At 60.8% G+C, this 23,091-nt stretch overlaps 1 protein-coding gene across 1 annotated transcript in view; it reads left to right on the top strand.

Annotated features, from left to right (window-relative positions):
• The first annotated feature begins 873 nt into the window (after positions 1 to 873).
• The window catches only part of ESPNL (espin like), a 31,078-nt gene continuing 8,860 nt past the window's right edge, over positions 874 to 23,091 (top strand). The window contains exons 1-6 of the mRNA XM_021074968.2: positions 874 to 1,279; positions 2,556 to 2,746; positions 4,536 to 4,722; positions 7,611 to 7,793; positions 14,803 to 14,934; positions 20,956 to 21,070. Coding sequence (XP_020930627.1) covers positions 986 to 1,279; positions 2,556 to 2,746; positions 4,536 to 4,722; positions 7,611 to 7,793; positions 14,803 to 14,934; positions 20,956 to 21,070 — 1,102 coding nt within the window. The 5' untranslated portion in view covers positions 874 to 985. The remainder of the gene's footprint in view (positions 1,280 to 2,555; positions 2,747 to 4,535; positions 4,723 to 7,610; positions 7,794 to 14,802; positions 14,935 to 20,955; positions 21,071 to 23,091) is intronic.

Genomic DNA, 23,091 nt, shown 5'->3' on the forward strand with positions numbered 1-23,091 from the left:
GATTTTACTGCTTGTTCTGGGTGTTTTGTGGTTTTTCTAGCAGGTGCTTCTCCTGCGCCGGCTGTGGGGGCGGGGTTAGATCCACTTCGCTCTGTATGATTCTGCTTTAGCTCAAGAAATTCAGCTTGAGATGGTGTCTAGGGACCCTAGAAAACAGGTCCCTACATGTGGCGTCCTGTAGCCTCGAGGCAGGGGCTGTGGGGCCCTGATTTCCCAGCAAAGAATGATGCATGTCCAGCCCCCCTGAAGAGAACAGTCTGGAAAAAGATGCTTGGCTCTGAACAATGTACCTGGGACCTTGGCTGCAGCCCCAGAGATTCATCTGCAGCCCCAGAGATTTGTCCCTGGGGCTGGAGGGTGGGCTCAGCAGGGGGCCTTGAGACCCTCGTGTCCCCTCAGGGGCCTTCCTGTCCAGGGTCCTGGAGCCCCCAAGGCCTCGGGCCAGCTGAGGCCAGGGTCCAACCTAGATTTCCCGGGGGCAGGTGGGTGACATGGCCATAACAGTTGACTCCAACACACCTGGTACTAAGATCCCCAGAAAGGGCCCCTCTCGGATGGGTCTGCTGCCCCCCACCACACGTGCCGAGAAGGGTCTCCAGGTGGCCTCCCCAGTCTGGTGTGGCCCTCAGGCAGCTCTCCCCAGACTGGAGGAAGCAGAAGCTTACTGCTTTCTGCAAAGGAAGAGGTATGGTGCATGCACAGGACAGCACCCGCTGGCCGGCACCCACCCCTGGCCTGAGCCCCTGAGCCCCTTTCCCTGCACCCTCTGCCCGCCGAAGCTCCAGGCACCACGGGAGTGGTGTGGGCAGGGCTGCAAAGCCCGGTCCCCAAGGCCTGCCCCCCCCACTCCCTGCTGCCGCCTCCCATCTGCCCTGTGCTCTGCTTATCGGGTAACCAGAGCCGGGAACTCTGTCCACGCCTGAAACAGGAAGCCCAGGCCTGTGCGTGAGCCGCATAGAGCCCGCCGGGTGGCTGGGGCCAGAGGATGGAGGAGCAGCGGGCACTTGTGGCTGCCCAAGACGGGGATCTGGCCACCTTGGAGCAGCTGCTGGAGGCAGGCGCCCTGGGCCCGGGCATCACCGATGCCCTGGGGGCCGGCCTGGTGCACCACGCCGCTCGGGCTGGCCACCTGGCCTGCGTCAAGTTCCTGGTGCAGCGGGCCCAGCTGCCCGGCAACCAGCGGGCCCACAACGGGGCCACACCGGCACACGATGCCGCCGCCACAGGCAGCCTGGCCGAGCTGTGCTGGCTGGTGCGCGACGGGGGCTGCGGTCTGCAGGTGAGCAGGAACGGCTGAGGGGAGCCGATCGGTGTCCAAGGGGATCGGGAGATGCGTGTGAGCCGAGCCAAGTCTGGAGCCGTCCGTCCCCCCTGGGTACCTCGGCCCTGGGCTGCTTCTCCCAAGGAATCACCACGCCAAACACTCGGCACCATCAGTGGTGTCTGCCTCTGCCCCACGCCCAGCCCCAGCCCCCAAACAAAGCCCCGAATGCCACAGGCACCTCCTCGACCACCCTGTATTCCCCGGCACCTGGCACAGGGCAGCCACTCTTGCTCTTTCTCCCCATGCCCCCCCCCCCACAGAAGCACGTGGCCTTGCCAGGGGGCGTCTAATGCTCACCAGGCTTGATCCACGTGGCCTGCTTCAAAAGGGCCTAGAAAAGGGTCTGTACATGGAGACGCTCAGTGGGCACGTGGGCTCAGGGGCTGTGGGCACGGGCATAGACCACCGGGGGCCCCAGGGGGTGACAGGACAGCCCTGGCTGTGGGGGGCAGTGGGCCAGAGCCCTGATGCTAAAGAGATGGTCTCTCCAGGGCTCAGTGAAGGTCTGGGGGTGGGGGGGGCATTTCTACCCGGCCCGCCCCCCTCTCCCTGCCTGCCCAGTGCCCTCTGTGTGGGGTAAGGACCGGGAGGATGGTGAGCCAGCTCTGAGGATGTGAGGGCGGCCTCCCTGAGACCAGAGCTGGGTGGGCATCAGGTGATGTGCCCGGTCCCCAGAAAGGGAAGACTCAGCAGTCACAGCCCGAGTGTCCAGCAGCTCAGCCTCCCACCCCCACCCTGAACGGCTCTTCCTACAGCCCTGAGGGCTGGGCAGTGCCACTTCTGTGTTCTGTGCCCGGGAGAATGCTCTGGCCTGCCAGGTGCCCACGGCGGAAATGCACCCACCCCCCAGGCCCCAGCAAGAAGACTTAGGACTTCAGGGGGGGGGGTGCTGGGAAGTGGGGGGCAGAGACCCAGAAGCAGCATCTCTGGACACAAGGCAGGGAAGTGGAAGAGAGCGGGAAGGGCGGTGACCGTGCCCAGAAGTGGGGCTCAGATGCAGCAGGGCCACAAATTTGGACCCAAAAGACTTGGAACTGAGTCCCAGCCCTGCTTCTACCTTGAGCAGGTGGCCCGACCGGGTCCCAGAGCCCTCCCTCCGCACACCCCACGAGGGAGCAAGCCAGGGGTTGGGGAGGAGAAGCGCCAGGGCAGGGTCCCGGGCGGTGCAGTCCTGGGTGGCCGGCGGCCCAGCAAGGGTCGGTCCGGGCCTGCCCCGTCTGTGCCTCCCCAGGACCAGGATGCCTCGGGCGTCTCCCCACTGCACCTGGCAGCGCGCTTTGGACACCCGGTGCTGGTGGAGTGGCTGCTCCGAGGGGGCCACGAGGCCACGCTGGAGACGCTGGAGGGGGCCTTGCCGCTGCACCACGCCGCCGTCAGCGGGGACCTGACCTGCCTGAAGCTCCTGACCGCTGCCCACCGCAGGTGAGGAGCCAGAGCACCGCCTGTCGGGCAGTCTGGGCGGCGCGGGATGCAGGGGAGGCTGCCCCGAGGTGGGGGGTCAGGGTGGGAGATGGGCTTGGGTGGGAAGGGGTGCCAAGCGACCCGTCTGGAGGCCGAGGGCCGAAAGCCGGCTCAGGGCAGATGCAGGTGAGGTGCAGGGCTGTGGAGGGGGCAGCGGGAACTGCCAGAGCAGATGCCTGGGGGCATCTCAGGGCCCAGCATCCCCTAGCTGGGAAGGTAGGTCCCTCGGTTCCTGAAGGGAACACAGGCTGTGCAGTGGACCTGGGGCAGTGAGACCCCATCAGGCCCCTCCACGCTGTCCTGTGCCCCACACTGTGAACCCCTGCCCCACCGCCTGGAGTTGGCGGACGTAGAAGGAGGACGGGCAGGGACAGGACAGGCCCTGCTGCTGGGGGGGGGCAGGACGCCACCTCCACATCGTGGGCTCTCCTCTGATCCTTGTCCCCTTGTCCCCCAAGGACAACAGATACCCTGGGCACTTAATGGGCCACCCAGGTGCCGTGCCCGTGGCCTTCTGCTGGCCTGGCTGGGAGCGGGACTCTGTGTCCACTGCATGCCTGACCTGGCCTCTCTGCCCCAAGCCCCCTGTGCCTATGCTTCTCTTCTCCTTCCGCGGGGCCTCTTGCTGGCCGGCTGGCTGTCCTGGCCACGCCGCGATTGTTCCTGGACCCGGCCTGACAGCCCAGCTGCGGAGCCTATTCCCACGCCTCCCTGTCTCTGCCCCTCCGCCGAGGCTCTGGGACTCGCTTGTGCGAATCTTCCCCAGCTCGTCCACACTGGCTGCCCTGGGCCTGGCTGACCAGAGTGTCTTTTAGACCTGGAGGGGTTTGTTTGTTTTTTGTTTGTCCTTTTAGGGCCACACCTGCAGCCTATGGGGTTCCCAGGCTAGGGGTCGAATTGGATCTGTAGCCGCTGGCCTATACCACAGCCACAGCAACACCAGATCCTGAACCCAGTGAGTGAGGCCAGGGATCAAAACCTGTCTTCATGGATACTAGTTGGGTTCATTACCACTGAGCCATGACGGGAACTCCAAGACCTGCAGTTTTTAAAGTAGTTTCTGTCATGTGAATACTGAGAGGCTTCACATTAAAACAAACATGAGCACACAGGAGGGTCCCCTGCACGGGCGCCCACATTCCCACTGGCAGCAGAGGTGAAGTCTTCGTGCACAGGGGATGGGCTGGCTTTGGGGAGGGAACTGCCCCTCCCCACAGGGGTTCCCTGGGGACCAAGAACTCACCTGGCCCTGCAGCAAGGTGGAAGCAAAGTGGGATGCAGAAATCCCATGACCCTGCTCCATCCGCCCACACTGGGCCCTGGAATTCCGATGCCAGGACTGGGTGCCCACGGAAGGGCTGGTGTCCTGCTCACAATGGCCCTTTTCACAGAGCAGGCCCCAGGCTCTGGCGGTTCCCTGACCCCCAGTGCAGACAGGCGCTGCTGGGTGACTCACCGGCTGGGCAGCGCCCCCTGCCGGCGAGCCCTGGCGGCGCGCACAGCTTGATGCGGAGTTGGGGGAGCTGGATTCCAGCGGCTGGTGCCCACCCCTTACCCAACTCGGTGCCCTTGGGCGGGCGCAACCTGGGCAACCTCACAAGTGGCCGGCTGGGCCCCTTAGCGGGTAGGCGGGGTGACCGCAAACAGCTCAGCTAGGTGCCAGGCCGCCCCTCCCCGATCCAAGCCCTTCCCCGGAGCAGCTCCGGGAGTCGCAGGCCGGGCACCCTCTGAACCCCGCCCTTCCTCGCAGCGGCGTGAACCGGCGGACGCGCAGCGGCGCCTCCCCGCTCTACCTGGCCTGCCAGGAGGGCCACCTGCACCTGGCACAGTTCCTGGTGAAGGACTGCGGCGCCGACGTGCACCTGCGCGCCCTCGACGGCATGAGCGCGCTGCACGCCGCCGCCGCCCGCGGCCACTACTCGCTCGTGGTCTGGCTGGTAAGAAGGCGTGGGGCGCGGGTTCGGGCAGGGGAGGTCCAGGAAGGCTCGCCTCCGGGCCAGCGGGGCCTGGCGGGGGTGGGGGCGCCGTCCCCGGGTCTTAGTTTGCCCACAGGAGGTTCGAGCACCCTCAGTGATCAGCTGTGCCCGCCCTCGGCTTAGAGCCCCAGTCTGGGCCTCAGTGCAGCCTGGAGCCCACAGCTTTGACTGGAAGCGGCTTTGGACTTAAAGTCAGCGCAGGGGGGCTGTGGGGGTGTGCAGTGCCCTCTTGGGGCCTCTCCTGATGCCTCCTCAGGAGCCCTGGTGGGTCTCCTGGGGACTCTCATGGGTGGTGGCAGCCAGGTGGGCCACTTGTTCCCACCCTGCTGCTCAGAGCCCTGGGCCAGGCCGCCCCCGCCCCTGTTCTTCTGGGCCCATGGGGGTTGGTCATTCAGGCCTCTTTCCAGAAGGAAGCCCTGAGACCCCGGAGCCAGAGAGGCCTGGGTTGGGAGGATGCCCTCTTCCAAGGCTGGGGACATCCTGCTTCTGCCACCAAAAACCAGGCCAGGAGGGCTGTCCGGGAGCTCTGAGAGTCCATTACAGAGACCCCATCAAGTCCCAGAGAGGGGCGGTCTCTCAGCTGGGGAGAGGCAGAGCCGAGCATGGGCAGGAGGTGGTGGGCAGCGGCTGGGGCCCAAAGCATGTTCCGGGAGGAGGGCACAGCTCAAAGGTGGGGGGAGCCCGTGGGCAGGGTGAGCTGGAGAGGCAGACGGAGGCCCCAGGAGGCCCCGGGCTCTTTCCTGGGGGCACTGAGGAGCCACTGAAGGGCATGGAGCTGGGGGCGGCAGGTCTGCTGGCATCTCTGAAGGTCAGGCTGGCTGCTAATGGAGAAGGGAGAGCCTTTGCTCGCTCAGAACCCACCGCCCTTCCCGTGGGGGCCCCTTTTCCAGCCCTTCCTCCAGCAGGCCGACCTCTCTGCCCCCAGACCTTTGCATGTGCTGTGCCCTCTGGCTGATGGAAGCTCCCCAGGTGTGCTTCCCCCCGCCCGCCCCCTCTGCCACGGCCTCCCCTGCCCACCTCTAGTTTGGGAGCCTGTCCTGCTTTCCTGCACCAGCACCTGGTAAGCTGTGTCTGTGACTTTCTCTTGGTGGTGGTATATTTCCACCCTCCAGGGGTGAGTTCCAGGAGCTCCAGGAGGCAGGGACTCAGTCCAGCTGCTGCGTCCCTTGTGCCTGGCACAGAGTAAGGGCTCCAGAGAGGTTTAGTGAGTGCGTGAAGGGAAGGAGGAAATAAATGATTTTCTCTGGCCTCCAGCGACTCCCTTGGCCTCAGAGGCTGCTAGCAGTTGCCTCCAGCCTCCTTTTGCCACTGAGTCACCCAGGCTGGCCCTTAGCCCCTGCGGTACCTGCCGGCACTACACCCTGGCACAGGTCGTGTCGCCTCCCCTGCTGCCTTCCTGCAGCTCTCCTACAGGGCCAGCTCCTCTCGCAGGAGAAAGCGGTGCAGCTCCCACTCTGCCAGCACCCTGGTCACCGGCCCCGCCCTGGCCGTCAGGTAGACTTGTCCTTATATCCCCTCTCCTGCAGTTCTGATTGTGGCCTCCCAGAAATGTGCCTGTCCCCACGCCTGGACTCCTGGCCCTCTGTGGCCACAAGGCCACGAACACAGCAGGTGCTCAGCAGGTGTGGAAGTGAGCCAGGGGGCTGTGCAGAGAGGGCGGGAGCGGGGAGCAGCCGCTCAGAGCAGTGGGGGTTCCTCAGGGGAGGGAGAGAGGGGGTGGGCAGGAGGGAAGAATGTCCACCAAGCCCCCTGGGGCCCCATCCCAGGAGAAACAGCAGGAGCCATGGGCTCCAGAGCCAGAAAGGCCTTTCCAGATGCGACTCCCCGCCCCAGGATGGACCAAGCGGAGGAGGCAGCGTCTGGCCTGGCTCACCCACTGCGGGCTGGGCACCCTCTCCCTTGGGGGAGCTGGCCAATAGGAGGACCTCTGCTCCTGGCTCACTGTCCTTTTTCTGAGAGACACGTTTGAATGTTGGGTTGGGAGTTCCCATGGTGGCTCAGTGGTTTATGAGCCCAACTAGTATCTGTGAGGGCGCAGGTTCGATCCCTGGCCTCGCTCAGTGGCTTAAGGATCCAGCGTGGCCGTGAGCTGTGGTGTAGGTCGCAGACGCGGCTCAGATCTGGTGTTGCTGTGGCTGTGGTGTAAGCCGGCAGCTGTATCTCCAATTCCACCCCTCGCCTGGGAACTTCCATATGCCACAAGTTTGGTCCTAAAAAGCAAAAAAAAAAAAAAAAAAGTTAAAAAAAAAAAAAAAAAGTTTGGATCAGCCGGCATTTGACTGCAGCCGTCAGTGGTCTAAATCACCACGAGGCTGAAACCCCAGGGGGCTGCTGACGCTGGGTGACATCTCTGCTGTCCTCCCGGCCTTTCTCCCTCGTGGTCAAAGTTGGCCACATTCAGGAAAAGGGAGCAACAGGGGGTGACGCCATGTCACCAGCCCCTTCCGTCGAAAGGCAGAATGTTCCTGGAAGAGCCCCTTACGTCTCACTGGCAGCCCGGGTGCACGCGGCTGGCCAGGTGCACGCGGTGTGGGGCCAGAGCCCATGCTGCCCAAGCCGTGGCACCACCAGGCTCCGGTCCGGCCTGAGGAGGGCTGCACAGCACCCACCTCCGGGTGGCCCTGTGTCTACGGTGTGCCTGGGGCCGGGCAGTCCTTTCTCTCCCTCGTCCGTCCGCAAACGCCTGCTCGCTGTCCCTCAGGTGCTGCCCCAGGCATTTTTCCTCAAAGCCAGCCCTGGGGGCGTTCAGCCTGCAGGAGCCAGCTCTGTCCCCAGGGCTTCCTGCCCTGAGGTGGGAGTGGTCACCCCGTCCCGCCTCAGCTGGCCCGTCCCCCTTCCTCCGTCCTCAGGTCACCTTCACGGACATCGGCCTGACGGCGCGGGACAACGAGGGGGCCACCGCCCTCCACTTTGCAGCGCGAGGCGGCCACACGCCCATTCTAGACCGGCTCTTGCTGATGGGCGCCCCCCTCATGAGGGACTCCTGGGGAGGGACCCCCCTCCACGACGCAGCGGAGAACGGGCAGCTGGAGGTAAGAACGAGGCGGGGAGGGCGCCGGCGGGTCGAGGAGCCTGGACCGCTTACCGCCCCCAGGCGCTTCTCCCGCGAGTCCTCTCAACCCTGCAGGGCTGTTCTTCCCCTTTTACAGATGGGTAAGCAGAGGCTCAGAGGGGCTCTGCTCTATCTGGGAACAAAATCCCTGCTCCCCCCTCCTTGTGGGCTCCTCCCTTTGCACAGAGACTCCCTGGGGGCCTGTTCAGGGCACTGGTCCTCCTGCCGGTCCCCCCAGGAGGGCCTTTAGCTGCTGGCCCCCTGCAGCGAGAAGCCTGCGAGCAGAGCCCTCCTGAGGTGGGGGTGGGGTGTGATCTGGATAAACCTTGGGGGCTCCCAGGGCCCGGTGCCCAGGAAACAGCACTCAGAGACCCAGAGCAGGCAGGAGTGGGGTTCAGATAGTCAAAGTCCAACACTGGGAATGGGCCCGGCTGTCAGCTGCTGACCCCTGCACTGGTGCCACCTGCCGCTGCCCTCAGGGGAATACAGAGGTTTCCTGCTCCACCCGCCCTGCCCAGACCACAGGGAGTGATGGGCACAGCCCTGCTCAGCCTGCTGCAGGTGCTCCGGGCCCAGGAAAGGCTTTTAGGGTTTTATGGAGGTGCTGCTGAGGATCCCATTCTGGGCCTATGGTTCTGGACAGCTGCTTGCAGCTGGAACCCAAGTGCTCCTGGGGCCCAGGTGGCCCAGTCTGAGCTGCATCAAAGGAAAGAAGTGAAGGGCAGTGACCCAGAGTCAAGGGAAGGCGCTGTGTCCTTTTGAAGAATCAGGAGCCCCAGCCCCAGCTCATGGCAGCGCTGCCGAACATTGTCTTCCTGAGTCTCAGGAGACCTGGGGGGCCTCCACCCCTCCTCCTCCCCGCGGGCACCACTCCGCCCTGCCCGGCCCGCGGCCCCATCCATCCCTATCTGGAGGGAGACGGAGGGCAGGCGTGAAGCTCAGGCTGTGCCAGGACAGTCCTCAGATAAGAGGAGCAGCCTGCAGATACCCCTACGGTCGTCCCTTTTGGTCTGGACATGAGAAAAAAAGCTGAGAGGCGATGACAGACCAGGAGTTCGGAGGAGCCTCTGGGTGCGTGGCTGGGAGACCGTGTCCCCAGCAGGCAGCTGGTGGCCTGAAGTGCCCCGAGCCAGTGCGGTGTGGCTTCGGCAGCCACTCCAGAGCCTGGGCTCTGTGATGGGAGGGTGGCCGGAGCAGAGCTCCAGCGTAATCTTTTCTCAAATAAAATATTCTATAGGAGTCCAAAAAGTTCAACAGATAAGCCAAGCGTCTACCAGCTCCTCAGCCCTCCCTAGTATAAAAATAAAACACGCAAGCCTCCAAGCTGGGAACTGCTTTCCTGTCCCATCTTTTTTTTTTTTTTTTTTTTTCTTTTGTCTTTTTGTCTTTTGTTGTTGTTGTTGTTGTTGCTATTTCTTGGGCCGCTTCTGCGGCATATGGAGGTTCCCAGGCTAGGGGTTGAATCGGAGCTGTAGCCACCGGCCTACGCCAGAGCCACAGCAACGCGGGATCCGAGCCGCGTCTGCAACCTACACCACAGCTCACGGCAACGCCGGATCGTTAACCCACTGAGCAAGGGCAGGGACCGAACCCGCAACCTCATGGTTCCTAGTCGGATTCGTTAACCACTGCGCCACGACGGGAACTCCCGTGTCCCATCTTTTTGTTACAGAAATTCACACACAGGCGCGCGTGTGCCGCATCCCCTCCTGCCTCAGCCTTTGTGTCTTTCTCGGCCATTCCCTCCCCCGAGGTTATTTACGAGCAGGTCAAGAGATGACCCATCGTTTTATCCATGAATATCTTAACAGACATCTCCAAGACATAAGGACTCCGCCCCCTCCTTTTTTTTGGCCGCTGCAGTGACAATGCTGGATTCTTAACCCAATGTAGCACCCGGGAACTCCCTCCCTTTGGTTTTTTATCACAGCCTCAAACCACACCTAAAAAACTCGTGATAATTTCTGAAGGTCATCTGACACCCAGTCTGTCTGTTATCCACCTGATAGCCGTTTCCCTGATTGCACCGTAATCAGGGTTGAAACAGAGTCCGCACGTTATATCCGTGTGTCTGCTGGGTCTTAATCCGTTAACAGTTCCACAGACACAGTCATCCAGGAAATAGAGGCGGATGCTTCATTCCCAAGCCGCCCCAACCCGGTCCTCAAAGAAATTCTTCTTCTAGAATAACTTAGAATAGCTTTAGGTTCGGAGAAACATTGAGACACTAGTACAGACGGTTCCCAGAGATCCCACATCCACTTTGCCGTCATTAACAACTTGGGTTAACATGGGACGTGTGTCACAATTAATGAACCAAAACGGATACAGTATTCGTAACCGAAGTCCCTGCTTCCTTCCGAGTTCCTTGCTTTTCAGCCGATGCTCCCGCCAAGGCACCACGGGACCTTGAGTCACCCCGTCCCCTCAGGCTCCTCCTGGTCGTGACAGCTTCCTCCTCAGTTTTATTTCTGTTTTAATTTGGTTCTAGTCTGTTGTATGTATTTTTTGGCTGGGAAATCCCTGGGCCAGGGATGAAACCCAAGCCACAGCAATAGCAACGCGGGATCCTTAACCACGAGGCCACTAGGGACCTCCATCCCCAGCAGTTTTAAAAACGAAACTTCAGAGTAATGAGCTGGTGCCTTAGCAGCCTCCAATGGGGAACGATGGTTGTTTAGTATGTGTTCTATTTGCTGTATCACAGCCTTTCTTTGCAAGGTGCAAATTACCCTGATTGCTGGCTTTCGTTTTTATGTATTTTTCTTTTTGCAGCCACACCTGCAGCACATGGAAATTCCCAGGCCAGGTGTCAGATCAGAGCCACAGATCTGAGCCACAGCCACAGCAATACCAGATCCGAGCCGCATCTGTGACCTACTTTGCAGCTTACAGCAACTCCACATCCTTAACCCATGGAGTGAGACCAGGGATGGAACCTGCATCCTCAGGGCGACATCAGGTCCTTAACCGGCTAAGCCACAGTGGGAACTCCGATTACTTTTTTTTAATTGAGTAAAAAAGTACGTGACATGAAATTTACCAGCTTAAACGTTTCTAAGTGTGAGCAGGCTGGTGTTGGTAACTGTCTGCACACCGTTGTACAACACAACAACACAACCTTTTTTGTTTATTATTTTATTTTATTTTATTTTTTCTAATCACATCTGTAGAACACAACCTTTTTATCTTGCAAAACAGAAACTCTGCCCCCATTAAGTAACAACTCCCCATCCCTCCAACAGCCCCTGGCAACCTCCCTTCTCCTTTGTCTCTGTGAGTTCGATTGCTCAGGATACTTCATACGAGTGGAATCATACAGGAGTTCCCACTGTGGGACGGTGGGTTAAGAATCCTACTGCAGGGAGTTCCCATTGTGACTCAGTCGTAACAAACCCAGCTAGTATCTGTGAGGAGGTGGTGTAGGTCACAGGCTCAGTTTGGATCTGGCGTTGCTGTGGCTGTGACATAGGCCAGCAGCTGCAGCTCCAATTCGAACCCTAGCCTGGGGACTTCCATATGCCAGGGTACAGCCCTTAAAGAAAAAAAAAAAAAAAAGAATCTGGCCGCAGTGCCAGAGGCATCGGTTTGATCCCTGGCCTGGTGCAGTGGGCTAAAGGATCTGGCATTGCCGCAGCTGTGGCTCAGATTCAATCCCTGGCCCGGGAACTTCCAAATGCCTTGGGTGTGGACATAAAAACAAACAAAGCCTGTAGGAGTGGAATCATACAGTATTTATCCTTTATTTTTCTGTGTATTTATCTCATTCTACTTAGCATAATGTTCTTAAGGTCCATCCATGTGGCAGGACATGACAGGATTTCTTTCTTTGATAGTACGGGTGTGCCAAAGTCAGTCACTGATGGACATCTATTGGCTGTTGGCTCCTTGAACTTCTTGGCTTTCGGGAATAATGCTGCAGGGAACATGAGTGGGCAAATATCTCTTCCAGACCTTGCTTTCTACTCTGTTTCAAAATGTTAAACCAACCTTGCTCTCTTGGAATAAGCTCAGCTTGGTCATGAAAAATGATCTCTTCTCTGTATAGGTAAATTTCATTCGCTAACATTTTGTTTAGGTTTCTAGGTGCAGAAAATAGCACTAGTGCAGTGGTTCTCAAACTTTGCTGCGCTGGGACTCCGGGAGAGGTTGAAAATATTCTAGGAGTTCCCATGGTGGCTCAGGGGGTTAAGAACCCAACATAGTGTCCATGAGGATTTGGGGTCTAGTCCTGGCCTTGCTCAGTGGGTTAAGGATCCCACGTGGCCGTGGCTGTGGCAACCTGTTCGTAATTGTCTGAGCTTTGAACTCAAGTATGTGTCTTATCTAAGCTTAGAACCTAAATTCCAATATGCATCCACCCACCAATGTTTGCGGATAGTTTAACACACATAAGCTTATTCCATTTTCCAAGAATGGTCCTACTGGGTATGTTGAGGGAAGACAGCGTTTTATTTTATTCAGCGCTTTACCAGGAATTGTTCACTCTTTGGGGAAATGACATCACCAGTGCGATACTGAACCTGATGTTTGAGTCTTCAGCCATCTGATTTTTCCTTCTTTTTTGGCCACTCCTTTGGCATATGGCGTTCCTAGGCCAGGGATCAGATCTGAGCTGCCGTTGTGACCTATGCCACACCTGTGGCAATGCCAGATCCTTAACCCACTGGGCCAGGTCAGGGATTGAACCTGCGTCCCAGCTCTCCTGTGCCGCAGCAGGACCTCCAGCCAGCTGGTTTTTAAATGTTGGATCTGCAGTGGTTCCACATGTTAATGGATAATTTCTGAAAGTGCTGGTAATCCCAACTGTCGTTCAGTGAAGTGAGTCTGTGGCGGAGAGTTTTATTTAACTCATGAATGAAGAGGAAACCAGTATTTCAAAGCGATGGTGTGTAAATTTTCAAAGAAGAATTTTTGTCTTTTCCAGATCTGTGCCCGGGAGTGGGATGGCCCTCCCATGTGGCAGCTCTGTTTTCCCTTTTTTAAGGAGCCTCCACGCCGTCTCCCACAGGGGCTGCCCCACCAACAGTGCAGGAGGGTTCCCTTTTCTCCGCACCTCCTCCAGCATTTGTTATTTGGAGACGTTTTGATCATGGCCATTCTGACTGGGGGGAGGTGGTGCGTCGTTTTGGTTTTGATTTGCACGCCTCCAGTAATGAGTGACGCTGAGCATCTCTGCATCTGCCTCTTAGCCATCGGAATATCTTCTCGGAAGAAATAGCTGTTTAGGCCTTCAGGCTTTTTTTTTTTTGGTCGTTTTAGGGGCACACCCTTGGCCTATAGAGGTTCCCAGGCAAGGGGACGAATGGGAGCTACAGCTGCTGGCCACAGTCACAGCCACAGCAACGCAGGATCTGAGCCACATCTGCAACCTACACCACAGCTCATGGCAATGCTGCATCCCTAACCCACGGAGTGCGGCCAGGGGTTGAACCCGCATCCTCATGGATTCTAGTCGGGTTCGTTCACCATGTGGGATACTCAGGGAGCTCCCTGTGTTGCTTGTTGTAGTTCGCAATTCCATGCCTTCATCTGCAAGCTTGGCTTTTACCTCTTTGAAAGCAGTGAGGGCATCTGCGTCAAAGTCTGTAACCTCTCGGGTCTTTCGGGGTCTGTTTCTTCGTGCGTTGGGTGCTCTGCCTCTCATCGCTGGCACCTTATTTCCTCGAGCTCCTGGTTGTGCCTGACTATCTGCCTCACGTTATCATTTGATGCCGAGGATGACATCTCATTTGCCTCTGCCTGTCGGGTGCTCGTGGGAGCCGAGAGCCCACGATCACCTTGGCCACGACCCAGGCTCGGGGCCCCCGGAGCACCCGCGTGATGGGGAGCAGGGCCTTGGCTGGCTCCTGTTTTACTTTGCTCTGAGGGTGGGGCCCCCAGCCTGAGCTGGACCCTGAGCCTCAGAGAGTCTCCCCGGTCCCCTGACCGCTGCTCAGGCCACACCCCTTCCCCCTGCACCAGCCCGCTTTTAGGGCCAAAGCCGTTCTGAGTGGCGAGCTCATCCCTCCGGCTTTTCCGTGTCTCCTGAGCTTGGCCTGGTGGCTCCTTGCCGCCTCGTTGGCTGTCTGATGCCCCAGGAAGGTGACTTTTATGTTCAGTCCATTGTTACACTGACTCTGGGAGTGGGTTCGTGTGGCCTGTGTGGTTCTCTGCCCACCTGTTTCTGCCACTGGCATGGCCACCTCACAGGGTTCCAGCCTTAAATCTTGGCCGTGTGACCACCCACACTGCTCACAAAGGCCAGCCCTGATGGCTGCCATTCTGCAGGAAAGTGCCCCTCCCTACCCGCCACCCCATGGCTGCTGTCCCCGCACCGTCGGGGGCCAGGCCTGACATGCTGGGCCCCCTGCCCGCCTCTGCTTCTGCTGTGACTGCCGCTCTGGACGCACAGGGGGCCCAGCAGCCCCTGGAGCCCCTCCTCCTCCCAGCCTGGCCTCTTCACAAACCACAGCTCATTTTCCTCTCCTCCTTCCCCCCTCTGCTTCTGGGCCTCAGGCCTTCCTCTCCTCCCAGCACCCATCACGCGAGCCCAGAGGACCAGCCGGACCGGGGAGAAGCATGCATGGGGCTGGCAGAGCTGGGTGCTCAGAGGTGGGGATGCAGAGGGTGTGGGAGGAATGTCCTTTAGCCTCCTGCACCCCAGGTTCTGTGTGTGAAAATGACACACATCTCCAAAGGCTGCTGTAAAAACGGAAACCATTTCTGCATTTAAACCCAAGGCGGGGGTTCAAGGGCAAAGTCAGGGTCAGCCTGCCTGCCTGGGATCTGGCTGTGCTGTCAGCTCACCAGCTGGGCCCTTGGTAGATTCCTGAGCATGGGCGCTTGGGGTGCACCCCTGGGGCAAGGGGGTGCTGGAGCCTGCCGGCCCTGGGGCTGGTGCTGCCAGGACAGGGTGGGGTTCAGGTCGTGGCCTGCACTAAATGGCCTCATGTCCCAGCTTGGAGGGGGCCCGGGGGCCAGCGGTCACAGGCACTCCCCTCCCGCAGTGCTGCCAGACCCTGCTCTCCCACCGCGTGGATCCCGCCCTGCGGGATGAGGACGGCTACACGGCTGCAGACCTGGCGGAGTACCACGGCCACCGCGACTGTGCCCAGTACCTGCGCGACAGCACCCGGCCGGTAAGCCTCAGGGTCCCCATCCCTCCTGAGGGCTGGGTGACAGGCCCCTGCGGTGCTGATGGCCGGGTAGCTGGAGAGCTCGCTGCATACGCTGTGTCATCAGCCAGAAGAAAGGGCCTGGGCACGACTGAGCTGGTGCTTGGACCAGGGAGGTAGCAGGGGCTGGGACAGGGCCGGGGCTATAGCTGGGACCAGGGCTGGACCTTGGCTGAGGTTATGAGCTGTGGCCCATGCTTGTGGCCAGGGCTCCTGTTGGGTGACGCTGTCAGGCTGAGGACACGCTGGGGGGGGGGGAGCAGGGCCTGCATCCAGGTGAGGAGACCTTGAGCAGGCCAGCCCCGTACGACCCAGACGGGAAAAGTCCCCCTCCCCACCCCCCACCTCACCCAGCCTCGGGTCTCCAAGGACAGGGATCCCATGTGCCCCAGCCCTGAGCCTGTGACAGGCCACATGTGTTTGATGAGTGAGTGGAGCGGTAGACAGGCAGACGGACAGGTGGGGGGACGGGGGGGGGTGGTCGGGCAGATATGCGGCTCGCTCAGCATGGGGCCAGGATCCCCCAGTGCCCCCACCCCGGCCCTGGGCAGTGACTGACAATTGTCCCAACATGTACAGATTTTGCCGCAGTTTTCCGTAGTGGCCACCCCTTCAGAAGGTGTCCCTGGAATCGCCTGGCCTCGTCGTCAGGTGAGAGCACCGAGGCCCACAGGGGGCTCCTGCACCCCACCAGGTCTCACCCGGGCTGCTGCACCTCCTTAGCCCGAGGGGCATCCCCCCGTGCATCCAGGACCAGCTGGGGCAGGTTCTCACCCAGAGCCTCTCATCTCCACCGCCCGAGACCCACCCGCGGGGGCCAACGGGTGCGGAGCCAGGGGTGCTTCTGGGCACACGCGATGGAGCCCTGGTTAGTCCTAGTGGCCTGGTTTTAGACCTGGGAACTGCAGTTGCTGCCTGAAGTAATCCGTTGACTAGTTAGTTACTACCCTCTGATCGGCAATTGTTTGATAAAGGGTTGTCTTTCTGGCTTGGGTTCGGGAAGCTAGTGGAACCCAGCTGGTTCCTGGTGGGTGGACAGAGCCCCGCGGGGCACAGGCCGGGAGTGTCCTGACCACGCGGCCCCCACCCCGGCCTCTGTGGGCCCTGGGGCTGGCCCCTGGCCACTGAGATGAGGAGGTGGGGTGGGGGGCTGCCAGGCTGCCAGGGAGCAGGCTCCGCCTGGCCTCTGACTGGAGTTCCTGGGGCCCCAGCCCACCCTGCAGTGTCCACGCTGGGCCATCTGTCCTCCCGGCCACTGTGCCCAGCTCTCTTAGGGGGACAGGGGTTCATGCTGCTCTCTTGACATCCCTGGAGATTGTGGGCACCAGCTCATGCCAGGCTTCCTGGGGTTTCTTCTGGTCCTGGCAGTCTCACTGGTGTCACCACAGGACCCGAGGCAGATCCCCTCCGCTCGGGATTCCCCAAACCCGACCTGCGGGCCCTCGGTGTCCCGCCTGGGCACTGGCCCCACGCGCGGCGGTGGAGGGCGTGGGTTGTCTACCTCCTCACGTCATGCTGCACCTGCCCCCCTCACCCCACATTCGCAGCCTCACCCCAGGGGAGGGCGGGCTGGCAGCTGTGGGCCGCCGGGCCGGGCTGGGGGAGGCTGGGTGCCTGATGAAATATTGATGGAAACACAATATGGAGAGGTCGCCCGTGTGCCCTCTTCCCGTGTCAGGCTCAGAGGAGGTGGTGAAAGCCGTCATTTTCCTCTTGACACAGCCGCCTGCCTCTGTCCCCAGGGAGTCCTGGGTGCCAAGAGAGGCAGCCTGGGACAAAGCTTAGTGGGAGACCTGCCCCTGTGGGAAGTGCCCCTTCTAGGGGGTCTGCAGGACCTGGGTTTACCGCTGCCCAGCACGGGCCTGCACGCGGCTCAGGAAGGCAGGTCCTGCCTCGACCACCCCCCCTTGACCTTGGCCGAGTCCCTCCACCCCCTGGGCCCAGGTATCCCTCTGCCCAGTGAGGACAGGGCTCTGACCTGAAGGTGAGAGCCGGGCTCCTGGTGGTTCAGCAGCAGTTCGGAGCAGCGCCCAGGATGGCACGCAGAGCCCTCCACATGCGGGGAGCCCGGCCCCTCAGCTGGTCCCCCAGCCCTGGGCTCACGCCCACCAGCGCTGGAGTGACTCTTCCCAGCTGGGTGGCACCCCCAGGTTCTGAGGGGCTCCGAGCCTCAATTTTCTCCTCTGTATGATGGAACTTGAGGCCTAGTTGGCAGGAAGAGATGTGCCTGGAGTGCCAGGCAGGTGCTTGTTTCCCTGCCCTCCCCCCAGGTCCAGAAGGGCCCTCGGACCCTTTCATTTTACTGCAGGGAAACTGAGGCCCAGAGAGGGCTCGGGACTGCCCTGGGTGGCCTCCCCCTGTGCTCCCCCCGCCCCCGGCGGAGGGGTGGGGCCTGGCCGTGCAGCCAGTAACCCAATCTCAGCCGTCTTGACTGGTGTCCGGCGCCCATCTGTGGGTCAAGATTTTCTCGGCCCAGGTGGCATTACAGACTGTAACCTGGCTGGCCACAGCTGTCCTCGATGTATAATGCATGGCAGGCATGGCGCTGCTCAAATCTCATCAAAAACACAGAAAAAGAGACACCAGGCAGTGGAAAGGGACCAGCCCAGGGCCAGCTGAACACCGGGCTGGGGGACTGGACAATGGCTCCATGTGGCGGCAGCCCGTGCCCAGCTGTCAGGACCCCAGAGGTCAGGACCCAACATCTGCCACTCCTTCCGGTCCCCCTAGACTCGGTGAGTGTCCGGGACCTGAACGAGGGACACGGGACGCGGATAGTCCTGTTACCTGGGAAACACCACAGCAGACCCTGTCCCAGTCACAATTCCGAGATCACCACGACATGGTGGCAACGGCAGCATCAAAGCCGGAGTCCCGCGGGGCGCCAGGCTCCGCCTGCGCTCTGTAACCCTCATCTTCCTGGCAAAGGTGGAGACACGCCGGCCTGGGGGACCTGGGGGACTCCCCACGGCTTCCTTGGTGAGAGGTGCAGCGGGATTCGGTCTCAGGGACCAGAGGCGTGAGGTCTCCCAGGCTGCAGGTGCTGCGCTGGACCAAGGTCCCTTCCCCTGGGCCCTGGACCAACTTCCGGCCACAGCCCCACCCCCCAGCTGAGCCCCGCGCTCTGCACCAGCTGTGGGGAGGGGCCGAGGGCCCCCAGGCCGGGCAGGGAGCAGGGGGGCACTGGCAGGCTCGCAGCCCCTCTGGGTTGAGCAGGGCCCCGGGCCCGACCTGGGCCTCAGCCCTTCTCTGTGCCTCAGACTGTCAGCGCCAGCCTCTCCAGCCATGGGGCCTGGGGTCTGACTCAACTCTCTTGAGGCTCCAGGCCAACTCATGCCTGTGCTGTAGATGCCAGAGATTCGCGGGTTCGAGACACACGCAGGGAGCAAGCACCATGTTTTTCCAGATGCTGTCCCCCTGAGTCCCAGGGTGACCAGTACGGGCCCAGGTAGCTGCTGCACGCACACGTTTGTGTCACAGCCGAGGACCCCTGAGCCTGGGGAGCCCCAGGTTTTGCAACAAGCGGTGAGCGACCTGCTCTTCCTTCTGCGTTCCTGCGCGCAAAGGCAGCCCTGAGAAACCGCCGGCGAAGAGCAGCCAGGGCTTAGCATCCTTGGCAGGAGTGCGAGAGACCCCACCAGGGCCGCTCCCCACCCCCCTGAGGCCCAGCCACCTGCCTCTTCCTGCGCTGCTGGTGCCCCTTTGGGCTCTCAGTCCTGGCAGGAGCAAGGAGGGGGGTCTCAAGTAAGAATCTGACCACAGCTCTGCCCCATCGCAGCTGTAGGACGTGGAGGAACCCCCCCACCCCGAGCCTGTTTCCCCACCTGTGCAGCGCGAGGGGCAGTAGGGGGGAGTCCTCTGGGTGGTCTCCCCGTGTGACCAGGGCCCTCAGGGCTCCCCCGGCCCCTGCACAGTGGAGGGTTCAGGCCCTGTGTAAGGGATCCCACACCCAGGCCCAGCCCGCCGGGCCACCTGACACCTCGGCCTTCAAATATTAATGTGACACCTCTGCTCCGGGGGCGGCAGCTGCAACAGCCCCCGGCAGCCCAGGGCGGCCACAGCTCCCCATGCTCGCAGCCCAGCACCTGCTCCTCCCGGGCTGGGGCTGCTGGATGCTCCCCGACTTGCCGCGTGCTGGGGCTGCCAGGCTCTTGGCACAGATTCCCGCAAAGTGAGGTATGCAGAGTGGGCGGTGGGCAGATGGGCTCCGGGCTGCATTCCTCTCCCCTCGGCCCAGCATCCCTGCCGTGGGCTAGGGGTCCTGGACGGGAATGCGACTGAGGGCGGGAGGCGGTGGCTGCAGAGGGTTTTCCTGAGGGGCCTCCTTGCCTGGAGGAGGGAGGGGACCCTGCAGGTGGACAAGGGACTCAGAGGGGCCCAGGGGATTTGCCTCGGCAGCACCAGGGCATGACCCGCAGGGCCCAGTGCAGAGGAAACACGTGGGCTTCTTGCTAAAAAACAATTAAGAATTTAGACAGAGGAGTTCCCGTCGTGGCTCAGCGGAAACGAATCTGACTAGCATCCATGAGGATGCAGGTTCGATCCCAGGCCTCGCTCAGTGGGTTAAGGATCCAGCGTTGCCTTTGAGCTTTGGTGTAGGTCGCAGACACGGCTTGGATCTGGCGTTGCAGTGGCTGTGGTGTAGGTTTCCCTGGCCTGTGAACCTCCATATTCCAAGGATGCAGCCCTACAAGGCCAAAAAAAAAAAAAAAAAAAGAGGAAGAATGATTTAAAGACAAGGACAGGAGAGCCTTCAGAGGAGCTACACTCGTGATGCTGGCGCGGGCCCTGAGCCTCATGTCCTGTGTGGGGCTGGCTTGGACCAGCTCCTCTGCCCTGCTCAGCACTCTCTCCAGGGCCAACCTGGGGGCCCCAAGGCCACCTTCTGCCACTGCGGCCCACTGGACGGGAGGGGGTGAGGAGCTTTGGTCTGACGGCCAAGGGTGGTGCCCAGAGGGTGTGCGGCCCTTCCAGCTGGAGCCCCAAGCTGGGGGGAGTGTGTGCCAGACAGCCATCAAGGCGACACTGCTGCAGCTGAGAGCCAAGCCATTTGCAGGACGGGGCCTGCCAGCCTTCCACATCCTGCTTTAAACCAAAGGCAGCAAGCCTGGCTCGGGGGTCCCTGGAGGACAGTTCCATGTCCTCCTGGAGGACTGCTCTGCCACCTCAGGAGAGACACGTGAAGGCAGGGGGCTGAGGACAGTCTAGTCGCTGTGTCACAGCAGCCTGCAGGCCAGCCCAGGAGTCGACTGGGCCGAAGGTGTTGGTTGGCGCCCCTTGGTCGGATGCAATGCGGAGCTGGGGACCAGGACCCTCCAAGACAGGGATTCTCTCTGGCTCGGGGGCAGGAATGGTGGCCAGAGCAGGCTGTGCATTGCCCCGGACCTGAGGCAAACATGGGGTTGAAATGTGGGTGCCCCTGCAACCCCAGACACGGGTTTCCCTGCACCCAGGCCCCTGGGACCATCGTTGCTGGTCTCTGTTTCCAGGTGGCCCTTGGGAAGGTGGCCCAGACACTGCGTGGTGGGTCCTGGGCACTGCGCCACTGCTCTGAGGCGTGGCCACAGCCACACTGCCCCGGATTATGGGGCTATGAAGGGTTCCAAGTTCATTATGGGAACAACCTGTGTGACAGGTGCCTTATAAGGCCCGGGAGTGGTGACACAGGGGGACGCCAGACCCTGACGGATCCCAGAGCTGCCTGCAGAGGGAGCCTGTGAGCTGGGCCTTGAGATGGGGGGTCACCCAGTGGGGAGCAGACAAGGGCAGCAGTGTGTTTGGGGAGCCCCGTTCAGCAGTGTGGACAGGTGGAGAGACACGGGGCACAGAACCCCTAGGGGTGCTGTGCACACTTACCTGGCCAGGCCCTGTTCCAGGTGCCCAAGGAGAGCAGGCCAGGGCTGACCTGCCAGATGTCCCCCCCACACCTGGGAGGCCAAGCTGAGGCCCCCTGGGCCCCCCACTGACCAGGCCTGTCCACCCCAGGTGCCGCTCTTGATGACACCCCCGCCCCCTCCGTTCCCCCCACCTCCACTGTCGGCTGCAGGGCACTCCCTGGAGGACGGAAGAAGGGGGGGCCCAGGTCTCAGGAATCCCAGCTGTGAGTACACGTCTCCGGAGAGGACTGGCCTGGGCCGGGGCTGCTGGGGTTGGGCCCTGCTGGCCTCACCTCTGAGGGGCCTGGGGGAGGCGGGGAGCAGCAGATGCTGGGGGGCTGGGCACACAGGACACTGGGGACAGGGTTGGGGCCACCCCTTCCCAGGACGCAGCCCCCAGCTCTTCAAGGATGCCTTTCTTGTCTTGTTGCCTTTTTTTTTAGGGCCTCACCTGCCCCATATGGAGGTTCCCAGGCTAGGGATCGACTCAGCACTACAGCTGCCGGCCTGTACCCCAGCCACAGCAACGCCCGATCCGAGCCACATCTGTCACCGATGCCACAGTTTGTGGCAACGCCAGATACTTAACCCACTGAGCGGGGCCGGGGATGGAACCCGCATCCTCATGGTTGCTATGATGGGGTCGTTTCCACTGAGCCACAAGGGGAACGCCTCGTATTGCCTTTGGAAAAGAAGGATGAACACGTTTCACCATCACAGGGAAACAGCCTCCTGCCCAGCCCTTGGGCATCTCTTGAACTCTGAGCCCCCAGGGCCTGCCCCTCGTGCCTGTGGGACCCAGGCAGCCTCAGCCCTTCTCTGTGGGGAGGTCGATGAAAGGGTGGGTCCGAAGGTGTCTTCCGAGTCCGCCGCTGTTGCCTGAGGTTGCGGTAGGGGGCAGGGAATCGGTCTTCCACCAGCAGGGGGCTGCTGCCCCGCCCCCGTCAGGGGACTGTGACCAGCATTTGTCAACATGAAAGGGAGTGGGAGTTCCCACTGTGGCACAGTGGTTTAAGAACCTGACTGCAGGAGTTCCTGTTCTGGTGCCGCAGAAATGAATCCGACTAGGAACCATGAGATCTCAGGTTCTATCCCTGGCCTTGCTCAGTGTGTTAAGGATCAGGCCTTGCCATGAGCTCTGGTGTAGGTCGCAGACACAGCTCGGATCCTGTGTTGCTGTGGCTGTGACGTGAGCCTGTAGGCCAGAAGCTGTAGCTCCGATTTGACCTCTAGCCTGGGAACCTCCATATGCTTTGGGTGTGGCCCTAAAAAGCAAAAAAAAAAAAAAAAAAAAAAAAGAGAGAGAGAGAGAGAAATCTGACTGCAGAAGCTTGGGTAGGGAGGTGTGGGTTCCATCCCCAGCCCCGCACCGTGGGTTAAAGGATCTGGTGTTGCAGCAGCTGGGGCAGAGGTCACAGCTGCAGCTCGGATTCAGTTTCATGGATGCAGCCTTTGAAAAAAAAAAGAAAGCGGAATGGAATGTCAGCGGGCATCACTTCATGGAATGGTTGTAGTTAGTGGCACGTAGCGGGGTGTGTAGTGGAGGGAGGGGCAGGTCCGTGGTTTAGTTTTGTTTTGTTTGTCTTTTTAGGGCCGCACCTGTGGCATATGGAGGTTCCCAGGCTACGGGCTGAACCGGAGCTATTGCCACCGGCCTACACCACAGCCACAGCAACACCAGATCCAAGCCGAGTCTGTGAACCTACACCACAGCTCACAGCAACACCGGACCCTTAACCCACTGGGCGAGGCCAGGGATCGAACCCACGTCCTCATGGATGCTAGTTGGTTTCGTTAACCATGGAGCCACAACAGGAACTACAGGACAGGTCTGTGGTTTGATGAGGCTGCCTTAGGACCCCAGACAATTGAACCCTACGCCCCTTCTAGCTCCTTTCAGGAGGGGCTGGGGGGGTGGTCATGGGACGAGATGGGGGGTAAAATGCTGGCTTGGAGTGGGTCCCCTCGAGGCCCCTGGTACCCCAGGATAAATGAGCTTGCCCAGCCCCCAGGGCACTTGGTAGGGGGACTGGTTGGGGCTTTGGCTCCAAGTCCAGGGATCCTTCAGGAAGGCTGGTTCTGGAGTTCCTGCTGTGGCTCAGTGAGTTAAGAACCCGATATAGTGTCTATGAGGATCTGGCGTGGCTGTGGCTGTGGTGCAGGCCGGCAGCTGCAGCTCCAATTGGACCCCTAGCCTGGGAACCTCCATATGCCGCGGGCGCAGCGCTAAAAAGACAAAAAAAAA

The sequence above is a fragment of the Sus scrofa genome, chromosome 15, assembly GCF_054392235.1.
Source record: "Sus scrofa isolate SSC_HxYL_T2T_F1_AM1 chromosome 15, Sscrofa_HxYL_maternal_Yorkshire_Landrace_v2.0, whole genome shotgun sequence".
Lineage (NCBI taxonomy): Eukaryota > Metazoa > Chordata > Mammalia > Artiodactyla > Suidae > Sus > Sus scrofa.